The 24,298-nt window shown below is 43.9% G+C and overlaps 1 protein-coding gene across 2 annotated transcripts in view; it reads left to right on the top strand.

Moving 5' to 3' along the window:
- LOC134553099 (sphingosine-1-phosphate transporter SPNS2-like) overlaps nt 1-24,298 on the top strand; it is a 133,767-nt gene that overhangs the window by 54,538 nt on the left and 54,931 nt on the right. For both annotated transcript variants that reach the window (XR_010081032.1, XM_063402414.1), the window contains exon 3: nt 7,449-7,585. Coding sequence is in view for 1 of the 2 variants with exons in the window: in XM_063402414.1 (XP_063258484.1) it covers nt 7,449-7,585 (137 nt within the window). In the remaining variant the exon portion in view is untranslated. The remainder of the gene's footprint in view (nt 1-7,448; nt 7,586-24,298) is intronic.

Raw genomic sequence — 24,298 nt, 5'->3', positions numbered from 1 at the left:
TGGTAACTTCCATGACTTCAGCAATAAGGAAGATGTGAATGGCTGAATCTTTAAGCTGTCTGTAACTTCAATGGACATAATATAGGAAATTAATTAAAAAGCAGTTAAAATTTTGAGTGCTGGGTTCCTGGATATTCTTATCTCACTTTCTGTTTCCAAGGAGTGGATTTCCCAGCAATTCCCACTGAAGCAATTATTCTTGTTAGTTAAGGTGAACAAAGCAAGCTTCAGGATATCCTTTGCTGGGAATGTAGGGGCTAACCCTTGGAAGAATCTGGTTTCTGCAGTGAAGAAAAGGGGAGGGATTATCAGTACTGAACTCTTCCAAGCACTGCATTTTGTGTATTATTGAGTGAATTGTGAACTTGCCAGGCAAGCTGTGTTCAGGCCTTGTCTGGCTTCATAAGTGGTGTTTTTGTAAGCAGGTTCTGACCCTGTCTCAGCAAATGGAGCTGAGTGGTATTGTACAACAGCCTTCTTCTCTGTGTAAATATGTGTGTCAACTGTGTGTGCACATACTCATCCTAAACATGTTGTTTACATTTTGTATCAGTTTGTGCTAAGAAAAAAACTGGCACCTCGTGGTGCAATGTGCTCCCCATGGAGAAGACAAGATCGGAACTTGAATACTGATGAATGGCATCTGCAGTGAGGGAAACACGATCTAGAGTGTCCTGTGAAACAGAAACACACACTGGAAAACACAGACTGTGTGTGTAGATAGGGCCACACTTTTAAAACACTTATTCTGCTCTCTTTCCAACTTTTGGCCCACTCCCACCTTGTCACCCAGCCCAGAGCACTGAGTGCCACATCCGGTTGATCCTTGAACATCTACAGGGATGGGGACTCCTCCACCTCCCTGAGAAGCCCCTTCCAATGCCTGACCACCCTTTCAGTGAAGAAATTCCTCCTGAAGTCCAGCCTGAGTCTTCCCTGGCACAGCTTGAGGCTGTTTCTTTGTGTCCCTGTTCCCTGGGAGCTGAGTCCAACCATCCCCGACTGTCCCCTCCTGTCAGGAGTTGTGCAGAACCAGAAGGTCCCCCCTGAGCCTCCTTTTCTCCAGGCTGAGCCCCCCCAGCTCTCTCAGCTGCTTCTTACCCTCTTTGTGCTCCAGACCCTTCCCCAGCTCTGCTGCCCTTCCCTGGGATGCTCCAGCCCCTCAATGCTGTTCCTGCAGGGAGGGGCCCAGGACTGGAGGCAGCACTCAAGGTGTGGCCTCACCCATTACAGTACAGGGGGACAATGTCCCTGGTCCTGCTGGCCACATTTTCCTGACAGGATGCCGTTGGCCTCTTGGCCACCTGGGCACACCTGGGCTCATGTTCAGCCCCTGTTGACCGGCACACCCAGATCCTTCCCCACTGGGCAGCCTTCTAGCCACTCTGTCCCCAGCCTGTGGCACTGCCTCGGGTTGTGACTGAAGTGCAGGACTTCTCCCTTTGCTTTATTGGACCTCAGCTGACTGAGGACACAAGCACAAGGACACAACGAGGCATTTATAAAATTCTCCATTTTGTCCTGTGGTCTGTTCTGGGAGAATGTTTCAGACCACATCCAACCCAAACCCTTCCTATACCTTACTCCAGTTGATTTGGTGCATTCTCAAGCATTTTTTTTTTTAAAGCTCCTGTGTTTGACATCGTCAGTGTGTGACAGCTTTGCATGACATATGGAACTGATGGAGTTTCGGAGCTCCTCACACTTGTCAGGAGCTTCTCGTCTGCATGGGAGTCTGGGATGGTGATGGGGTGTGTTACCCCCAGAGCAGAGCAGTAACACGAGCCATCTGCTGGCTGTTGAATTAGCAATGAAGTACAACAAAGCCCGCGTGCAGAGTGAGGGAACAGAGCGCCTGGAGCAAAGTTTGTGACAGGCATGGTGTGCAGCAGGATGTTTTCTGAAATCAGCTGTATTGTATTAATTCATCCTCCTTCAAAGGATGAATGTTTTAAATCATGTTGCTGAGGTTCCCAGGGCCTTGGACCGCCCCATCACTGGATATCAATTTTACCTTGGTCATATCATAAGATCAGTAAGGTTGAAGACCTAAGATCATCAGGTCCAGCCATTAATCCAGCACTGCCAACTCCACCTCTAATCCATGCCCCTCAATGCCACAACTGCAGTTTTTGAGCACTTCCAGGGATGGGGATTCCAGTGCTGCATGGACAACTTGTTCCAATGCTTGACCATCCCCACATTGTTAAGTAGCACGAAAGGATCTTTGTTCTTTCTTGGCTTGAATGGTGCAGTAAGAAAAAAAAAATCACTTTAAATCATGGTTGTAGACCTTTGGAAATCCCTTCAGCATAGAGATGATCCTATAAAGAGGACACTGCTGAAGTTGGAAGACCTGTGTGGTTTCCAGATGTCTGTAGTTCATCATGGGCAGGTCACTTTTCCTGTGTCTTAATTTCCTTAGCCTGAAAGTGGAAATTGATATTTAACTTTCTTTCTAAATTGTCCCATGCCTCACTGTGATTAAATGTGCTGTGTTGTATGTGCTGAGTCATATTATTATAGCATAAAACTATAGAGAGAAATGACAATTAAAGGAGAGAGGCATTGCAAAAACGTGTCTTTGGGATAGAGGAGCTGGTTGGGCTGTTGGAGAGTCTTCATTCACCATTGCAGTAGATGGTAACTGGTGTCACAAGGAACTGGAGGAACACGAGCACTCATGACTGAAAGTCCCTGGGGTAGAATTGCCTAGACCAAATCCCAGGGTTGTACTTGTACACACCCATAAATTATCCCAGCCAGGGCAAGCTGCCTGTTTAGGTGTTCTCATTGTTTGGAAATTTGTTGTTGAGAAGATGTTATCAACCTCTCAGCACACGGTTCTCAGCAGAGTCTCAGTCCCTTGAGGCAGAGGCTGTCTGGGTTTGCCTTCCCCAGAGCCAAGCTCACTGTCAGCACTCAATTCCATGTGCACGATTTGTGCTGACTCAGAGCTCAAAGATACCCACTAGGGTTTTTTTGTTGAGCATCCTTGTGCAGAGAAAGCTATTTTCACCTGACCCTGAACCTTTCTAGTATTATTCCTGATAGGAAAAAATAAGCCCTGTGTGCTTAAAGTCAAAACCAAAAGAAGGGACCTTTTTTCTGAGGTGCCTGTGATGCGCTCAACCTTCCATGACCTGAGGACTGGCAGCCTCTGTGTGTGCCTCTGTCACTGCCTCTCTCCCTTCTTGATTCCACTCTGAGGATGACCTGCTGGCAGGAGAAGCCCCTCTCTGAGGTTATCTCTGGGTTGATAAGCCCACTAATCAAAAGTCCACTGAAGAAAAGAGCAAGTGAGATGGAGGCAAGTGTCTTTGGAATCCCAGGGTGGAGAGCTGTCAGGTCAAAGTCTTTTTAAGGAGCAGCTGTAGAGTCAGGCTGGTGAATTTTTGTTTGGAGAGAAGGAAGAGAAAAATAAGAGTGATGGTGTCTAGTTCCAGGAGGCAGGAGCTTTTTGTGACTGTTAAATATGAACTCTACAGTTCCTTCCTCTCCTCACATCTCCTTTTCTTCCACTGTTTTGGGATTTACCTTTCCCCTGGGCACACAGGCAGCTCTTGAGAGGGGAAAGTGGGTTCTGAATAGCAGCTCCCTGGCCATAATCCTGAAACAGGACTGGAGCTGCAGTACATGCAGCAGCAATAGAGGCTTGGGAGGATGATTTCCTTGTCTGGTGGGTGTTTGGGTGGGTGTTTGGGTGGGACGTGTAAGACTTTTTATGGTGCACATTGTTGTAATTCCAGCCATGCACAGAAAAAGCTGGGCAGTGCTGGCTGAGAAAGTGCTCATGCACCTGTACAGGGTGGGACAGGCATCCAGAGGCAGAAATAGCCACCAAGCCATCCTGTTTGGGCAATTACACTCTTCCTGCCTTCTCACCACAGCCGGCATTTCAGTGGCTAAGCCACAAAGGGAGGAATAAAGACAAATGGGTTCTCCTTTGGAAAATACCTGTACTTAAAAGAACCTCCCTCCCTGATGGCATTCACTATGGGTCTGTTTATTCATCCTTTGCTCACATAATAATTTACTCCTGCAGAAATGTATCTCAGCTCCACCCTGTGCTGGGACTGAGCCACTTTTGCTGGCACTGCTGGAGATCATTTACCAGGAGAAATTAGCTGTGCACATCCATAATGGGACTGCCAGAGCTGTACCTGCCCACAGCTGCTCCTGATGCCATCACTGCCTTCACAGTAGCTCATCCTAAATCCCAGTGGGCTTCTAACTCTGCCCTGACTTGCACTCTACATCTCTTCAAGAGCTGGTAATATCCTCAGACATCTCGAAGTGAAATTGGGAAGAGGAGCTGTTGATTGGGAAGAGGAAAGTGCAGTGCCAACCTCTGTCCCACTGCTGCCCTAATAGAAAAGATTTGTGTTTGTGGTTGAGCTGAAGCAGCAGCTGCTGGGGTGTCACTTCAATTTTATTAATTTGGGAGAGGGTGAGTGCAAGGAACAGAACATGCTGTGGAAGAAAGGAGAGAAGCCAGAGAGGAAGAGGCTGGCACAAGTGCCAGGCTCCTTTACTGGAATGCAACCCCTCTCTTATGCTCAACCCTCTTGCCTACAGATTAAATGAGCAAATGAAATGTTTCTGCTGCCCCTCTCTCCAGCTGAACATGCTGCAGTTTTGTGTCTTCTGGATGAGGTCTCTCCTTCGTGGTATTTATTTGTCACAGAACCTCAGCTGCTGTTCTGGAGTAGCTCAGGTTTCCATCCTACCTGGGAATGTGCCCTGCTTTGGGTCACCTCTGTGCTGCCAGCCCAGGCTGGGGTTCAGGAGTCTCGGCTGTCACTGGCAGGAGTAATTGCAAAAATTGATTCATGGGAAGCGCCTGTAAACAGGCAAATCCTTTTGACAGACCACACAGACATCATACTCTGCATTTATTTGAGTCAATCAATGCTCTGATGCTTATTTGGGTCATAAATACTCTGATAATAAATTGCCTTTATTCTTGTGACAGCTGTGTTCTGTTACCTGTTATTTATTCAGCTCTGTTGTCCTTTCGTTTTACACCTTGTGGAGCTGTCAAGTCAGCTGCTTACCACTGACAGAGCTCACAGCTCAGAGTCTTCCAAAAATAAATCCTCCAAAGGGATTTGAGCAGCAGAAGGATGTGTGTTGTTGGAAAGTCATTGGACAATCTTTTTTTTTTTTTTTTTTTTTTTTTTTTTTTTTTTTTTTGGTTGTTTTATTTGAAACAGGAGCTTTGTGCATTTTGCCCAAATTCCAGAATTAGACTTTTCATTTATGATCCAGAAGTCATTGAAGCTAATAATCCCACTGATTAATGTGAGTTTTGGATCATACCCTGCATGTCTCAAGTTGAATTAACCATGTTATTTGATATTTGAAATGGTGGGATGCTGATGTTTCTAATTTTCCCTTGGAAGCTTTTTCAGTTTTGTGTCTTTCTACATTGTAAAAATGGCAGAACATGGGGTTCTGAAATGAATGAATTGGAGTGTCCTTCCAAGAGAAAGATCAAATTGCAGTGGTCACACTGGTCTGGACGAGTCACAGTCATTTTCTGCTGCTCATTCCCAATGAACAGCCACGTATCCTTCGTGCCAGGTTGTTGCACCAGCTTTGCAAGGTGCCAAGCCCTTGGTGTTAATTCAGGAAAGCACTTAATCATGGAATTGATGACTCTAAAGTGCCTGATATAAGCATGTGCTTAAGTGCCTTGCTGGAGTGGGGCCAGTGCAGATGTGCCCTTGCCGAGCAGAGATTTGTGAGCCACTTCTGCTCTGGTTTCTCTGTAAAACAGAGATGAAAACACTGCTCGTGGGTTTTGTTTGCACAAGGATTTTGGGATAGATGCAGGGACTGAGTTCATCAGTAGGGTTTATATGTGAGCTAAACAGCAAAACTGTTCATAGCATTACTATTGAAATCTGTGGGATATGTTGCATGTGCTGCATCTCAGGACTTAAATTTATTTTCCTCTAAATGTAAAAAGAGTAATCCTGTAATTTAATTCAAATATCACAGTGAAAAATACATACACACTCACATGGGTCACAAAACACGGATGCAAATGGATATGCATTATTTATAAAGCAGCTTTGACATCTTAATATACTAAAAGAAAAAAGACAGTCATAATTCAGCATTCTGCACATTTTTGAACTATCATATATCATCATCCATGAAAAATTCATTCTTTGGGTCTTAACGATTTTAATTTTATATGCATATTCCACTCAAAAGGGGTGAAGGGGTGTCCTCTGCTCTTTTTTTTTCTTTTTTAACCTATTCTATCCCCCCACTGCATTTTATACAACGAAAAGTAGACAGCTGGGGTTAGGCTGTGCCAAAAGGACACAGTGCCCCCCAAGACCTGCCTGATAACAAATGAGAGTCAGGACTGTGTGCCTAAAGAGAGACCTCTAGGTATTCTGGTGTCCCACCCAAATCCTTCTGGCTTTGCAGAATCCAAGACAGCCAGTTATAGCCAGAGTTCATACTACATACCCATAAAATCCATGGAATCGCCCTTGTCCAATTCTCTAATGTGGACATACAAAAGCCAGGCATAAATCAGGTTAAAACATGGCAATTTCTGCCAAAATCCAAATTAATCAGGAACATGGTGTGAATGCCCCATTTGAGGGGTTCTCAGGGGGTTCACAGGCCAGATTGTTTTGAGATGGGCAGAGGAGTGAACTCTGAATTGAGGTGATTTTGCAGAAGTTACTCTGTCAAGAGCCTCATTCCTACGTGACAGAAGGTCTTAGGTTAATGCTTTGGGGGTTTGGGAGGGAATAGAGGGTGAACTTGAAGGCTTTCAGATGAGGACAATCCTGGCCTGTTTGGACTCTGTAGGTTAAAACTCTTTGTTCTAGTGAGGTTGTTCCTCAGTGATGGGTTTAAATTCAAGTTTAATGATGGTGAAAGGACCTCGTGAGGAGACAGGACTGGTGTCATTAGAATGATAGTGGTGTTTGCTGGTTTTCCTCACTGTCATAATTTCTTTAAAATAGGAAGGATGCTAGGAAGGATGGAAGAAGCTCAGCTTCTGTGGCCCATTTCTCTTGTCTCTGCTGCAAGAGCCAACAAGGAGCCCTTGGCTTGTTTTCTGTTTGCTTGAAACTCCTTCCAACCTCCACTTCACCTTCTCAGTAACATTTAAGCAGAAGCTCTTAATTTATTCTGTCCTGGTTTTGCCCATCCCCAGATCTGAGCTCAGCTGACTGTGAGGGGCTGGTGCTTTCAAGTAATACGAATTCACTAGTCTGAAGTTTCTCTGGGAATGAAAAATCTGTTTGATTAAGGAAACACTGACTTCAGAAAGCCTATTGGCCTGCACTACTCTGCAGAATGTCTAATTATTTGGGACTGTTCTCTAGAGGATTTGGCTTGCAGAAAATTAGCCTTTCTGTTCTTGGTCTGATGTTTATTAAAGGTTTCTTTCCTTTTTCTCTCCTTTGCAGTTTTTATCTGCAGTTTCATGGTCGCGGCGCCGATCTTTGGTTACCTTGGTGACCGGTTCAACAGAAAGATCATTCTCAGCTGTGGGATCTTCTTTTGGTCAGCTGTCACTTTTTCAAGCTCCTTCATCACTGAACAGGTAAGATCTTTGCAAAGACACTTTGCAGGGAGTGCTGAAAAGATGGACAATATATTCCTAAATAACTCCCCATCCCAGAGTGCTCAAGGGGAACACATCCCTCTCTTGTGCCTTTAACATTTAGCATGTTGTATTATCTGACCTTTTGTGGGAGAAGTGGGCTCTGTGTAACTGTGTTTGCTTAACTGTGAAAGCTTTGTCACCCTTTGATTGTGCATGTTCATAAAAATTAACAATTGAAGCATATCTAAGCAGGAGTTTCTGTTGACATAAGGGCTTTGTTTTGAGGGAGATCCTAAAGAAGCTTTAAAAGGCTTTACAAAAGTCTTGGGAAAATGAATCCATGCCTACACAGTGGTTCTCTTGTCTTCTGATGTGTAACTGGAGCCATTGGATTTTGTTGGGAAGTCTGTTTGTGGTATGTGGAATAACAAAATGCATCCAGCAGTGGTTTTACAGATGCACTTTGGTTTCTGTCCACCAAGACAAAGTGGATGATAACACAGAGATCAGACACCGTTTCAGCTCCTTTAACACCTGTCACTGGATTTGTCTGGGGAAACAGGTGATGGAGCTGTCAGGCTCACTTCATTTTGTCAAGCTCTGCGTCCCTCCCCTGCTCCCAGGCCAGCTGCAGTGCCCCATTCTGAGGACTCCTCACTGCATTAATTTTCTTGTCTGTCAGAGGCATTTGGAGGAAACAATGATCTGGCAGTTTCTGGGGGGAAACATCCTCTTGTTTAAATCATATGATAGCAAAGATTTAATTGCTGCAGGTGGCAACATTCCTGGAGAGACAAATCACAGCTCCTGGCATCATCAGCCTGATTTCCCCAAGGGAGGCAGGGGCATTCCTCATCCTCTCTGTCCAGCTGCGTGCCAGAGATTGCAGCATTGTGGTCACACCTAAAGAATGACAACCAGGGACTAAAACTCTCCACCCTTCTCCATCCTGCCCACCCACATGCTCTTCAGTTTTCTAAAAAAGAGAGTTTCCACCTAAAATAGGCAGTGGCACTCATGCCAGGCTGGCTTTCACCAGGGTTGGTTATTGCTGAATTTCTAAAGCAAAATGCATGTGGCCAAATGTGGAAGCCTTTAACTCAGTAAATTGTTCTGGGCTACCCTTGGCCAGGAAGCACCTTTTCCAGAAAAAGAATGTCTCTCATCTAAAATAAAGAAGGATTTTTTTGGTTTCCTCTTTAATTTTTTTTTCTTTAAATGTTTCTCATAACATTCTGCAAAAGCAGCTTTGATCAGAGCCCATAGAGAGAAGCATTTTAGAGAGAACCAATGACCTTTTAATAAACACTTCTTGTGTCATGGACATATATTTATGCTTAGGTTCTCACTGATCTCCCTGCAGTTGACTGGAAGTAGGGGGACACTGGAACTGGACTGATGTTTTCAGAGTTGAATTTCAGTTTAAGGATTTGGGGCTTATTAGCTGAAGTAGTTTGGGGATTAATATTCATGGTTATTTGTACACAGGGCTCAGAGTGGCAGTAGCATCTGTTTGGAATCCAAACCCCAATGTTTTGAAAGTCGTAGGAGAGACAAGATCAAAATAGCCAGACCTGTGTTAAGTCATCCTGTGCATCAGTACTAACTCTGAACCCCAAAGACCATCTTGACAAAAACCACCGTAATACTTAGAAAAGTCCCCTATCCTGATTGTCCTGCAGTCCTCAACTCCACCAGAAGACTTGGCTATTAATACAGAGTCCTCATGCCCAGCTCTGTTACTGGTTCCAGCTCTGTTACTGGTTCCAGGAGGTAATGGAAATGTCTCAGCTGCTGTAAGGGTGTTCTCTACCCAGGGGCTGCAGCAGCTGAGCAGGATCCTGGAATAATCCAGCCTCCCTTATTATCCCTCCCACTTTGGTGTCCATGTTGGAGGCCCGATGTCTAACTGGGAAGACATGCCACATTGAACAAGGTGAATTCCTGGCATGCTAAAAGGGTCAGAGAAGAGCTTTTTTTTTTTTTTTTTTTTTTTTTGATGTAGGCATTTTTCCTGATCTTTGTTGTCTAGGGTTCATTTGAGGAGTAAAATTCTGCCTTTTCTCTGAACATTTTTTTTCCTTTTAAGACAGTACATGTATTTATTGGGAAAAAAGACAGTGAGCTGAAATATCAAAAACTCTTTGCTGGCACAAATGAAAGCAGCAGTAAAACTGCTGTGACTAGAGAAGTTCTCACATCCAAGTTGACATGAGAATACAGGGCTGGAAGGAGCAGGTTGACACAGGCTGAGCCCATTAGAGAACTCCTTTATGTGGCAGCACCAAAAATCCTGAATGAGGTGAGAAACAGTAACCACTCAGGAGGAACAGCAGTCTGCCTTCAGGGATTGCCTTTCTTCAAATTTTGAGGGTTCCTCATGCATCCTGTCACTGTGTAATAAATAGAATGCACAGCCACACAGCTCAGATTTGGAGTGCAAATGGAAGGAGACAGCTTGACAAGGACCAAAAGCAGCTACAGAGCTGCTGAACTCTGAAGGCACCAGTTTGTAAAACTCTTTGGTGGTGTGTCAGTTCCTGGCTAAAACTTGAGCATCTAAAGGAAGCCATGAAAAATGCTGTTTTTTGAGTCAACAAATTTACAGCAAGAGGCATTTCATTCTTATTTGTCCTGCTGTCTTCCCACAACTTCATCTGCTGAATGTGATGCCCTGGGACATCCCTGGGGTCAGCTGGAGTCAGCTGTGGCTCTCCAGTTCCTCGTGTCCCCCAGCCCTTCACTGATGGTGAGGAGCAGAAAAGACCTTGACTCTGCAGGAGCTGCTCAGTAGTAATGAAAACATCCGTGTGTTATCAGCTCCGTTCTCAGCACAAATCTAAAACACGCTCCCTTACCAGCTACTGGGAAGAAAATTAACTCTGTCCCAGCCAAAAGCAGCACAAAAGGGTTGGAGTACAGTAAACAGCTCATCTGAGTTACTGTCCAAATGCTGTTTTGTTCTGCTTGGGTTAAAAAGCGTGACTGAAAATAGGCAGATAAATCAGGAATTGGATACATGTGCCATGCAGACAGTTGCTAGAGAGCTCTGCCTTTTTTTAATATCATTAGTTATTTATTATCAAGTATCTCTGGGTTCCTAGCATGGAATAATGACTAAATAAATGAAGATTTAATCTCTTATCTGCTGGTAGCTAGTAAATAGGTAGGTAATAGGGTCTCACAATGAAGAAGAAAATCAGGCCAAAAGCGGGGGTGTAGTTCCAGTGCATGTAGGGGGTGACAGAAAACAGCAATGCATGAATTCCACACACAGCAAAATAGAAACAGGACAACTCATGCTTAAAAGTTTGGTTGCTGTTCATGAGATCTTAAATTAATTTTGAAACAAATCATAGTAAGAAGCCAAATAAATACTGTGTCAGAGTGATTCCATAAATACACCTCTTTCCATGGATAAAAATAGCTAATTAAATTTAACTAAGGAAAATCATCAGAAGTAGTAAGACTGAGATAATATTGATAAGTTCACTTTTTCATGTGCTTTGATAATTTATGTTAGAATTTCTCTATAGGAAGATAAGACATGAGGCCTCCTCTGCTTTGGTACTTGCACATTTCTGCTCTCTAACATTTTTAGCCCTTCCTAAAATAAAAGTTCCTTAAGAAATCATTGACAAACTTGTTCAATAATCTAAAATTAGGTGAAGTTGGTAAATATTTAGACACATCTCTAGATTTACTTCATTTGTAGAAGCTTCAATAAATAATGCATGTATCTTAATTTTTATTTCCTAAGTACAAACACCTGCTTAGAGATTTTCTCCCTTTAAGCCTGACTTTAAATCAATTCTGCACCTACCAGTCCAACTTTTGGCACTTTCACTTACAAAACTCTTTCTTGTGTTGTTTTTGGCTTTTGCCAAGCATTTGGGGAAAGCATTTGCTGGTTGTTGGTTGATGAACTGTAATAAATCAACAAAAAAACAGTAGGCTTCTGTGGGGTAGAGAGTCATATCCCAAAGTAATGAACCAAGTGCACAATCTTCACAGAGTTTCTTTACCCAGATGTGTTTCCAACCATACAAAAAGCTAAATATATGCTTGTCTTCCTCTGTATCAATATAAACTCTGATTTAATAAGTAGCAGTTTATTTCCCTAGGTAGCATTTTCATGAGCATGTGGAGGCTGATCACCTCGAGGTGGTTTATATTCCAAGATGTCATTGGAAAGGGTCTGTAATCCCAATTACTCCATTTCTCTCTTTCTGAACAGCTTAACATGAAGCAGCCTGGTTATCAGTTGTGACCATGCCACGTGCTGAGGGTTTGTTTCTGGCTGCTTGGCTGTATTTTTATCCATGATAAATGTTCTCAGCTGGTTTGTTTGAGCAGAGATTGTCTTAGATGAACGTGGGGGTTGGTGCCAGACCTCCTGCCCCTCTCAGCCCAGCCTCTGGGACATCAGGACCCCTCTCCCTCGTGGGCAGACACCCTGTCTTAAAGCAAGAGGGAGCTTGGAGGTGAACACTTGCAGACTGTTCTCTAGTCTTCTAAAATACTTCTATGTCCATGTGAATATCTTGAATAAAGCATATTCCTGTGTAAAAGGCATGCAAATGAGCAAAGGCTTCTGCTCCACTGGGCTGGGAGACCAAGAGAACCTCCTAAGGAGCCAGAGCAGGCTGTGGTAGTGTGGGTTGGCTGGGAGACACCAGAGCTGCACATGCTGGAAAGTTGGGAAATGAAAAAGCAAAGAATTAACAAGGTAAACCAGAATGTGCTTTTGAATTCTCCAGTTCTTGGTACATATTTCTGTTCAGATTTTGATATAGTTAACATGATAAAACCTTTTTGCTCCCACTGCAATTTACCTCTGGATAGGTATTTCTCCTAGTGTTCATTTCCTTTTATTTTGATTTATCTCTGGAAGAGGGAGCAAATTGTCCATGGTGGAGTTCCAGTTAGTCTGCAGTGCTTGGTCAAGTCCTGTCTTTCAGACTTGCCAGATGTATTTTTATTTCCAAAGCTTGTCTTTCAAGGAGTTTCTAAAAGAGAAGCAACAAATTGTGTGCAGTATGGAACAAATGGTTAGCCGGGTTAATTTTAAAAAACATAAACATAATCCAACCACCCCCTACACATGATGATTCACTACAGGAAAAAAAAAAGCCTTTAGTCTTAAGTGCTTGGGCAGAAGTTGTAATATAAAACATACAGCTTCTGTGCCTGTGGTTCCACTGTGCAAGACAAATACACAGCTTGAAAAACATAAACAAACAAAACTAAAATCCCCAAGCCATCATTTTATATGTAAGAAGCAGACTGGGTGTTGTCTTTGAAGTCCCCATGAATTACTGGAATGTTTACATCCCACTGTTCCAGCCTATTATTTTTGAGCAGAACTCTCTTGTAGCAAAAAGGCAGAAGGGATTCTCCCAGCAGCTTTGGGAAGTCAGCTGCACGTGCATCGAGTGCCTGCCCTCAGAGGCAGCTCCTGGCAGGCCCTGTGGCTGTCACAGCAGTGCTGCTGGAGCCAGCTGAAGACGTTCATGGCCAGAGCTCTGGCTTGGCTCTGCTGTGTTTTGCCACCTTTGATGTGGCACAGGAGCCCCGCAGGCGGGCACATGCTGTAGACATTTGGATTTCTGCACACTTGCCCTTTGCTAGACTGCCCAGGAAAAACATTCCCTGCTGTGGGCTCTCTTACCAGAGGGAGGTCAGTGGGTGCTGGTGCTGGATGCTCCCAAATCCCTCCGAGCTGCAGTTCCGGCCCTTGGTGCTGCCCCAGTGCCCCCTGCAGCACCAGATACCCGCAGCCTCCTGCTCTGCCCCTGCCCTCTGGAGTGAGATGTGCAATCTGGGCATCTCCTCTCCTTCCAGCTCTCAGAGCTCCCTCCTCCCCACGGTGCAGCTGCTGTGCCAGGGGCACTGGGGCCAGTGGGTGCCAGGTAAGGGAGGTGCTGTGCTGGGCTTAGGTGGCTCAGAAGTCCAGTTAGAGAGGGACAGGATAAGGGCTCTCCTCTCTGCTTTACACTGCAGGGTGGAATCCTACACGGGCTGGTTCTGCCTCACTGTCCCTCTCTTGCATGTCTGAAAGGAGGTTATTTAAAGAGAGTCAGTTCCCACAGCCCGTTTTGGAATTACAGAATTGTTAAGGCTGGGAAAGACCTCTGAGCTCATCGAGTCCAGCCATTAACGCAGCATCACCACCACGTGGAAATTGAAAGGCACCATTTCTTTGACCCCTCACCAGCAAGAAGGCACCTGCTGTTCCTTCCAAGTGCTGTTCCCAGTGCTCTTGTAAGTTTTACTATCTTACATCTTTTCATATGGATTACATGAGGTGTACTGTAGGAAAAAATACACTCTTGCTTATTTCTTTAATAGTGGAGCACTGACTGAGCTGGTCTTAAGGTATTCTGGGTATCTGTCAAGTCTGCTGTCATCTTCAGCTGACTTCAAATACTGGTTTTCTGTAAGAACATCTTCTCTTGCACAGACAAGAGCAGTGACTTGAACTCTGGGATCTTGGGTCCTCACTGTTCCCTCAGATTTTGCTAACCAAGGAGGGAAGCATTGGGAGAAGATTTATATAAATGGAATTGTTGTAGAGTGCAGAATTACTGTCATGTGTTTGTCTCCTGGTCGATTTATGTTCCTACCTTGTCCCTTTGTACCTGACACTCTTCCAAGGGAAACTATAAATGAAAACCAGATTAAGGTGTTCTCAGAGCATCAGACCCCAAAAAGCCAATCTGTGAGAGGAGGCAGCTTTTCAAAGGTGTTATCAGAAACTGAAGTGTATTTTCTGCTCAGTGTTGGAGTTTTTCCATCCAGTGTCTGTGTCCACGTATCCGTGAAGCATTTGGGAAGAGTTATTGAAAACACAGCTGGTGGTGGCTGCCAGGAGAGAGACACAGCACAGCTCCAAAGCTTACTCAGAAACCTTATTGTGATGAGAAAGTAACTATCATAAGGAATATCTCTAACACATTGCATTTCCCATCTGCAGAGTGTCTGAACAGGAATGGTTTTCTCTCCCTTCTGGGACCTGGGAGCAATCAAGATGCACCCCCCATGCCCCACCTTCCCCAGGTGGGGTCAGGCTGGCACCATGTCCTGTTCAAACCTCTCAAATCACCCCAGCTATGTGTCCATAACTGTGCCTTCTGTGCCCTGCCACTTCCTTTTAGCTCATTCATTGCTCTGAAACCACACAATATCTGAATCAAACCGTGGATGCTGAAAGGAGAGATGTTTCCATAGCTTAGCATCAGAGCTCACCTGCCCTCCCGTGTGCTGCTGCAGGGGCTGTGGAATGAGGGCAGTTACTGCACTGAAATGTCACACCTGCCCCTCAGAGCTCAGGCATTTTCTAGAGCAGGAGCACAGAGGTTTGTGCTGGGAGAGCATCCAGAAACAGCTCAAAGCTCAGTGCTGATGAGCACAGGGTCTCAGCGAGGGGCCCTGTAACTGCCTGTCCTGTTTCAGAGCTGTTCTGTTCATTATCTGGGTTACTGGAGGATGTTGGAACCGTGGTCACAGGCTCTGTGATTGTGGTTCTGATTCAGCTCCCTCCTTGGAAGTCTGTGGGAACCTTTTGTTGCCTGTGGCAATTGAGTCAGACCCTACATCAGCACACATTTGGTGCTGTTTCATTGGATCATGGAAACAGAGGCAACAGCATGGTGCATGGAAGAGTTTTGCAGGCCAAAGACCTTTACTATCCACTTTTTTGCAGAAAGCTGAATATATAATCTCTAGGTGGAAGAGTGGGAAAGTTAATCTGCTGTGTCACTTAATGGATGGTGTGGAAGCAGTACCTGTAACATTCCACCTGTCCTGCTTTTGTTGTGCCTGAGCAGGAAATCTCACCTGGGCCAGTTATTTGCTGAGGAGGCAGAGGGAAGAAAGCATGTTTGTTTTATTTACAGGCTGTGTGTCTTGGTAACATTCCTTCTTCTTGTGTTGTCTATTAAAATGTATATTCTGCTTGTCATGCTGCAGCAGAGTCCTAACCCCAGGGCATGCTGATGGAACACAAATAATGTCTTATTTCTTAACTCTGTGTAAATGGAAGTCTCTGTAATGCTTTAGCATTATGTTTCATAAATAATTATGACAGTATGTTAAGCTCAGCCTTGTTCAAAACATTGAAGGAACGGATGAAAGGGAAAATGCTCCTTAAATAGACTGGGGTTTAATCAGTTGGTGTGAAAAAAATAAAGAAAAAAAAATAGTAGTGCTGCATGTATGTTTCCAAGCAAATTTTAACATATAAAGGAATTGTAGAATTTCCCTAGCAAGAATCCATGCAGTAGCGTTGTGGCTTGAGGGACACAAGTCACTCCTGATGTGGGGTCCATGGGTGCGTGCTGGGCTTCTGTAGGGGGATGTCTGGCTTGGCCAAATGCATTCAGAAGGCAAAGAAAGTCACTGCTGCAGTGCCTGGGGGTCCTGCTGTTCTGGGAATGAGCTTCCCAACTAGCTGTGGGTTGAGGGTGCAGAGGGTGTGAGTTGGTGGTGCAGAACGTGTGCCTTCATGATCCCCTGGGATGGGCAGATATGGGAATGCAGAAATGTCACCATTTTTGAAGGCTGTAAATTGCTGAGTGTTTAGCATGGGTACCCATGAGGAGCTTATGGATGGTGTTCTTGAAGCTCATGCCTTGGGAGGAAGCACAGTGCTTTAGCAGAGTTTGGTTAATGATGCTTCACAAAGGAGTTGTTCATTCATTCAGGTTTGGGCTCATTAGGAGGCCTGGAAACAAATCTAAACTTTCTGTTAGCAGGATGGTTCTTGAAGGTTGTGCATATTGTCCTGAAAATAGATGCAGGAGAGAGAGAGAATGTGTTCAGGCCCTGGCTTCTGTTCAGATGTAAGAGTGTGTTCTTTGGCTGAGCTCCTGGCTGCCTGCTGATCCAGGCATCAGTCACTCCTGGGGAAGTGTAAGTGCTTCCTCAGTGGCCAGCAGCCTTTGGCCTCCTGGGCTGTGCACAAAGGCTGGGAAAAGGACCATTATGTCCTAAGTCATGTGCAAATAGTGGGAAGAAGGGAAATGTCTTACAGTACCAGGTGCTAAATTAGTCTTTTGAAGTGTTGACATTTCTTTTAAATGTATAAAGTTCCCAGGCTACACAAAACACTGCATTTGCAATTCAGATAAGTCAAATTAGAGTACTAATCTCAACCCTATGCAATAGATCTTGAGCTGGAGATCCCTGGGAGTGGTGCTGATCATCAAGTCTGAAAACATGAGTGATGAAGCCTCATGAGAAGATAGTCACAAAACATCCAAGTGTGTTTAGTGTCATTTAATAGGTTGTCATTTTGTCAGATAGCCTGGATTTAAAGAATGAAATTAAGCTAAAGCGTGACAGAACCTTGTCAATTAATAACACTTCAAAAAGGAACATGACAACTGTTCAAGGAAGATGATGAATAAGAGCAACTCCATGCAACTCAATGAATAAGAAGGTAGAAGGAATTGGTAGATGCACCACTTTCTCTCTGAAAATCTGATGCTAAAAGTGAGGCCTCTCTCAGATATGGGCCAAACATCCTGCAAGGTCAGCCTTCTGCACAGATCTTGGAGGCCTCTGGATCTTGATTGAGTCAGCAAGGCAGGGAAGCGTGAAAACAGAAAGCAGAAACAAAAAACAGAGTTTGGAATGATTTAAATGGTTCTTCAGCAAAGTTGCCTGCAAGAGCTGACCTGCTGGTGTATTTGACTTTTTAGCATATGCAAAACAAAATATGCCAAGAATCAGCAGAACCTACAGTATGGGAAAAGTTGCAGAGGCTGTAACTTTGTGCTAATTTCATCTAAAACTTGAGAGATTTCTTTAAAATGTGTCCTTCATGCACTCTCAAAACTTGTTCTACATTTGGAAATGTGTCTAGTTAGGGCACAGTGTTCACACGTGGGTGTCTCAGTCAGTTGGCTGAAGCTTTTTTCAGAGGGTGATGAGAAATCACAGCTTCTGCAATGATTTCAGGGATAGGGACATGGGGTTGTGCCTTCCAAGAATCTCCAATCCAACCTGTCTGCTGGATTTGACTAAATTTTTGCTTAAGAATTGCTCCAAACCAAAGACTTTGAGCCAAGATGGCCCATGGTGTTAAAGGGGTTGGACCTCACACATTTCTGTAGGCATCACTGAGGATGGACACGTTGTTGGAGCTAGGTACCAATGCCTGTAAAGGTTTGTTCTGAAAAGTCTGGCATCTCTTTGTTGCTTGGATTTAGGCTTTGCTTGTGGCTCCTCTGTGGCTGGGACACAGTAGCCCATTACTACCTGTGAATATCCTTTGGTTCAGTGAATGCCACCCCATATTCCAGCTGCATTTGGGAACCTGTGTGTGTTAAGAACCTTGCAGTGTTTCCACAGTTGCAAAAATACATTGTATTTCTTCCCATCCCTATTTTAGTGATTATGGCTGTGTTTGCAGGTCTCAGGAAGGAAACTGTGATAGTGCCTAATGCCAGAGATATTTGAGGCAAGTGCTGGGAAGTGTGTCCCACCTGACAGATCTGGAACAAAAAACAACCATTTGCTTCCGACCCAGAACTATCAGTGTTCTTAGGGGAACAGTTTTGGAAGATACATTCTGGTGTAATGGTTTTGTAACAGGGATAAATGACCATTATTTCAGCCATGTGAAGGGCCATGGACTCCTCTGGGCCTTACACCAGAGTTAAGGATGAAAAGAAGTGTTTTTACTCTGTCTTCTACCAGGCACTGGGAACATGGGGCTCTTTATGATCCCTGTGATTTATTTGAACATCAGCCTTTTTCTTCAAGGTCTATTTTAGAGCAGCAATGCATCTGCTGGATGGGGTTTGGTGAGTGAGCAACCTGGTACCTTCCTCCCAGTGACATCCGAGGTCTCTGTCATTAATTCAATATTAATGACCAAGAAACTAAATTGAGGAGAATGTAAATCGCACCATTTGATTGTCACAGTATTTTTTACCATGGGCAGGTTGATCAAATGAAAAGCCCTTCAGTTAGGGAGCTGAAATGCTGCTTTGTCTTAACTCATTTTATAAATAAACCATATTTATAAATGGTTTATATATTATTGTTTTATATATGGTGTATATATATACATATATATAGTGTGTATGTGTGTGTATATATATCTATATAGTATATATTTATATAAATAATCAATAAACCCTGTTTATTGTCAGAGCCTGGTGCTGCTGCTTCATCACCCAGTGCCTTGCAGTTACTAATGGGATGGAGAATGGGAATTGGGCTTGTCCAATTTTGTGGTTTTTTTTTTTTTGTGCTGCACAAAAAACCCTGAAAAGCAACAGAGGATTCCCTCAGGACTGCCACAGCTTTGGAGGGAGGAGAGTGATGGGAACCTGGATTTCAGACACTGCAATTTTAGTGTTGAAAGAGAATTTCACATTTGCAAATAGTTCAGAAACCCTTGCCAGGGATTTTTGTCCCTGTGAAGCACAAAGCAGCTCGGTGGAAGAAGTGCTGCGGGAGTCTTGCTACTTCCAGGGTGGTTTGGGTTTGTTTTTTATCTCCAGAGCATTTAATTAGGTGTTTCACTTTAGAGCCTCCCTGTGGGTATGCAGTTGTTAAACACTTCAGTTGCTGATTGAAGGGTGTGATGAGTGAAAAAGGAGTATCTTACAGTCTTTATTGGTTCTTTTTATATATTAAATAATAATATAAATCTCATAAGGATGCTTTAATCAGCCAGAATCTTAAGTGCATTCCCAAATAAAACTTTGCACATTAAATTAAGTGTGCCTGAACAGGCTACCTGGGAGAACTAAAGCCATTAACAAAGACTAGAGACAATCAAAGGAAAGGTGAATGGACTTTGCTTCATCTCCCTTGCTCATTTTTATATTTAAATATGTATTTTGGTCTCTTTCAGCTTGCTGTAGTCTCTTCTCTCCTTGTAGGGCTCTGAGTAGCAGCTGAATTTTCCCAAAAGGGAATTGTTTAAAGGTGAGGTGTTTAGAGCTGAGAATCAGTGAGACACTTAATGCATCCAGATGAGCTGAAGTTTGGACGTGTTTGACGAAGTGTGAATGGATGCTGCAGAGGATCAGACCTCTTTAGAAGCTGTTGTGTAAGTCCATCCTAAATGCAAAGGGTTTCAGTACTGACCCTTGAGCAAGTGATTTAATCAAATGCACTGAGGTCTCAGTAACTCAGTAGCTTGCTGTTAAATCTAGGTGTGGTGTAGCAGTCTCATCTGTAACCCAGTTATAACCTCCAGCCAGCATATGTAGAATAAGTACATGTGAATAAAACAAATATGAATGTGTGAATAAAACCTGTGAACACTTGAAGGAAGAAGACCTGGGGCATTTGCACTTGAATTTTAGTGACCTGCTTGTCAGAGTTCAGGGGAGGATCTCTGGGTAAGAGAAGCATCCTTTGCCAGACAAAAATATTTAAACTAGTTTACTTTCTATGCCAAGCAGGCTTAAGGGAAAAGGAGTGAAGAAAAACCTGGTTAGTGCGAATGCAGCAGAGACACAGCAAATGTGAGATGGTGTCTGCCATATGGATTTAACTGAATTTAAATACTTTACCTTTGCCAAAGTGGCAGCCTCACTCTAGGACTGCTTCTGTCCCCACAGAGCCCATAGTGCTGCTTTGGTGCAATTGATACCTGGTGGGAGGTGGAAAGATGGAGCCAGACTCTTCTCAGAGGTCCCCAGTGAAAAGATGAGGCAAGGGGCACAAACTAAAATACTGGAAATTTCACTTAAACATAAGAAGAAGCAATTTTACTTTGGGGATGGTCCAACACTGCAGCAGGTTGTCCAGCATGGTTGTGGCTCCTCTGTCTCTGGAGGTGCTCAAAACTCAATTAGACATTATCCTGATCAGCCTGTTGTAGCTGACCTAGAATATCTCCAAAACTCCTTCGAGTCTTGGGTATTCTCTTATTCTGTGAATGCTTGCAAAGGAGAAGAGCACTTTAAAAATGGTGATGGAAGATGGACTTAGCATCAAGAGTTCAGTTTGAAGGGAGGAAACTGTAGAACTTAAATAGAATCCAGTGAGGATGGAAATTCCAGGAAATGTTGTGTGCTTTGTAGTGACTTACCAAGTAGCTGTGATGGTGGAGATGGGGAGTGAGAAGTAGGCATGGGTGAGTGACAACACACACAATGAGGGGAGAAAAGAGGGATCTAAATCCCATCACTTCCCTGCAGTGGCACAAACGGCAGAAGAAGCAGCAGCTGCAGTGCACCTGCCCTGGGCTGCCCTGCCTGCAGGACTCAGGGCTGATAAGGGGAGAGCTCTTGGTGGAGGTGAGAAGGGTGGTTTATAATTGTATTTATCTGACAGGTAACTCTAGCATGAACTTCTAAGTGCACTTGTCTCTCAGCAGCAAACATAAACACTGATAACTCTCAGCACTGACTCAGAGCTGATAACCCATCAGTCTGTCTGCAAGCAGTCTCCACCTGAGCATGTGCCCTGCTGGGCCCTTTGTACCACCCAGAGACTGAGCTTAACCCACTCCCTTTAGCTGTAGGAAATCCTGAAACCAGTGCTTAATCAACCTCTGAACAGGGGAGAAAAGTACTGATCAACAAAACACCTCAGTGCACAGTTCTGCCCCCGTGCTGGTTTGTATTTTGGTCTCTTGGCTGGCAATTCCCATGAGGGATTAGGTGAGATTACTTGTCAATAAAGATAAGGATATTCATCTTCCTTTGTTCTTGCTCAAAGATCTCCCAGATGGTAAGACATCAAATGGCCAAAATAGGAATGAATATTCAGTTACTTGAAAATCTGGGCTGGACTTGACAGGAAGATACATTCTTCAGGATTGGCAAGGAACAGTTCACCAGTACTATGTAGTCCCTCTGTGGCTCTTTACAATATTTATTCTTTTTCTTAGAGAAGAGCTAGAACCATCGATGTTTGAGAAAGTAAAGCATATAACTTTGAGTTTCACATCTAGATTTGACATAGCATTCCCATCAAGTATTTGGACCCAGGACTTGTATGCACCAGTGGAAGCCACGTGCCTTGGTTATAGATATGCAAAATTCATAAAGCTTTAGGGGTGCACAGTGTTGGAAGGTGTATTTAGGCTTATCTGTTCTGCTGTGGCCTTTGTCATCCATCCAGGCACAGAATGGAATTCGAAACATCAACCTCATTGTTTAATGTCAGCTTGTCTCTCGTGCTTATGTCAGTGTCCTTGTTTGACTGGAAACTTCTAGATCCTTCAAGGTGAGCCCTCATTCCTGGGGGAGCTGAGAGAATTGGAGCATTTAGTGTTTGAACAACTATGTAATGTCATTCCAGTGCTCAGCTCTTGGGTGACTCTCAGCTAATGAGCTGGAATTTGAGCTTGACTGTGCAGGAGTCAGTGCTCTTCGTCACCACCCCGATACTCAGAGCAGGTTCCTCTTTGGCTTACCTCATAGCTAATGTTGCATCTTTTGGCAAAAGGTGTGGTGTGTCATCATTAACCATTTAAATCCTGCAAAGTGCTGGCAAAACTTACTGGAGCAGAGGAGGAAGTGATGTTTGCCTGGCCAGAAAATGCAGGGTCTGCTCAAGGAGGGCAAATTCTTGCATGTGAGTGCAGCTGTCAAAGGGAACCACTGCTGTGCAGCCCCTGAATCGATATTTGAGCCCTCTGGGGTTTATTTTGTTCAGCTGGCTCCAGCAGTATCTCAGATTTATCCAGCTGATCCCTTGTGGCTGCTGTGCTACCCTGGCTGCCTAGTGCAAGGCTCAGCCAGCTGGAGAAATACAGGAGTGTAACTCAGGGAAATTGGGTCAATCCCAGTGCTTTCCCCTTGGTTTATTGTCATTTCACCACATTTCAGGCTGTGTGGCAATCCCATCTCCCCGTGGTAGGAATGACTTCATGCACATCTTCTTTCAAAGAGGCAAACCCTGATTCTATATTCTTGATTTTTGCATAATGTCCATATAATAAAAGAAGGAAAATATGGCAAAACTCAGCTCAAAGAGGAATGTAAAGGTGCTGAATCCTCATTTAGTTCAGCTAAATGCATTATCCACAGGAGTTTAACTCCACATCCTCACACAGGGAAGGGTACAGGTGCAGGTGCTGCAGCAGTACAAAAGATTCTTCTTTTAGACCAGCAACAGCAGTTTTAAACATGGTTTGCATTGGTGCTGTGCACACACAGGAACGACTCTGGAGTGACTCCTTCTGTTGGATCTCCTCAGTCCATGTATCCCTCATCTGAAAGCAGCATGTGTTCAGCTTCTTTTGAGAGTTCTTACAAGCTATTTCACATTCAAATGCAAATACTTAATAACCAAAGCTTAAGGATCATATGATTCTTTAGACAGTAAATCTGGTGGTTCAGAGTTGTACACATATTTGGCAGATTATAGGTTTACCACTGGCAGATAATCTTTTAAAGAACAGTGGCTTTACTCCTTTTGTTAACTAATTAGAAAAGGAGAAAGAAACTTCAAGCTGTAATTAGACCTCTTAAAACACATATTACTCCCTGAATGGTCTATACAGCTAGGATAAATGTATAATTAGGAGGTTTCACCAAACATGATTAAAGCCAGTCATGTGTCCTAGGCCATCAAACATTTATGTGTGCAGCAGATTGAGAGTAAAGTCAGTATGAAGATGTGACTAGAAACCACATCACACATTTTATCTGTTGGACCTGATGCTCTTAGAGGTCTTTCCCAACCTAAACAATTCAATGGTTCTGTATTATAAATACTTAACTGCAACCATGAAAGCTTTTTTCAGTTGTGAATTCTGAAAGGATTGTCACATCTATAGCTTCTAGTGTTTGGTGACACTGGTGACAGTAATGAGACCAGGTCCCTTGGACCCCATGATCGGTCACTCTTGTTGTCTGTGGCTTGCTGATAGTTTAAGAAATGTAGAAGTTGGTAGAGTTTTCTATTCCTTATTGTCACATCCCCAAGGCATAAGGGTTTTTATCCCTTCTGAACACACACTTGTATTTTAAGGAATTTGGTTTATTTTGTTTTATGGCTAGAGAGTGTTTTTCCTTCTATATATTTTGGAGATGGGAAGAAGGGAGCACATCCATTGACCTTTTGTACCTCATTCATAGGTACGAGTACTTTCACCATGCATTCATTTCTGGTGATGTCATCTCTTGAAGGGAAATTCCCAGGGAGGCTGTGGCAGTTCTGGGTCTCTGCAGGCACCATTCTTTCCATATGTTGTTGGTTTATTATGTACTGGAATCTTCCCTGGCTTGTGTCTCACCACTCACACAAGCTGGAGAAAGGCACTGGAATCCCTTTTGCATCCTGAATTGCTGCTGGAGCTCTCAGCAGTCGTGTTGGGTGGCTCAGGTGTCCCTCCCCAGTGCTGCTGCCTTGGAATCTCAGCACGGAGCTGCCCTTTGGGCTGATGCACAGGCAAGGAGGGGGACTGGGGCCATGCACTCGTTCCATGAACCCCATGGCATTTCTCCAAACCAGGAGACATTGGCAGCTCTCATGGAGGTGCAGACAGTCTCTGATGTGACTGCTTTTCAGATTTAAAGACAAATTATTACTTGCCCTAATAGCGCTTTGTTTCCAAAAAACCTTCCGTTTCAAGCATTTCATTTTAAGAAAACATTGTTGGTAAGTGTGGAGGTTGCTGGGCTGAACCTATGGGGAAGGAACTAATTCAGGTCCTGAAAGCTGACTCAGATATTTTCAATTTTCCTGCCAGAAACTACTTGCACAGATGAACAAATTACAGCAGAG

This window comes from Prinia subflava, chromosome 8 (genome assembly GCF_021018805.1).
Source record: "Prinia subflava isolate CZ2003 ecotype Zambia chromosome 8, Cam_Psub_1.2, whole genome shotgun sequence".
NCBI lineage: Eukaryota > Metazoa > Chordata > Aves > Passeriformes > Cisticolidae > Prinia > Prinia subflava.
The sequence above is the reverse complement of the archived record's forward strand: the minus strand, read 5'-3'. Positions and strand labels throughout refer to the sequence as shown.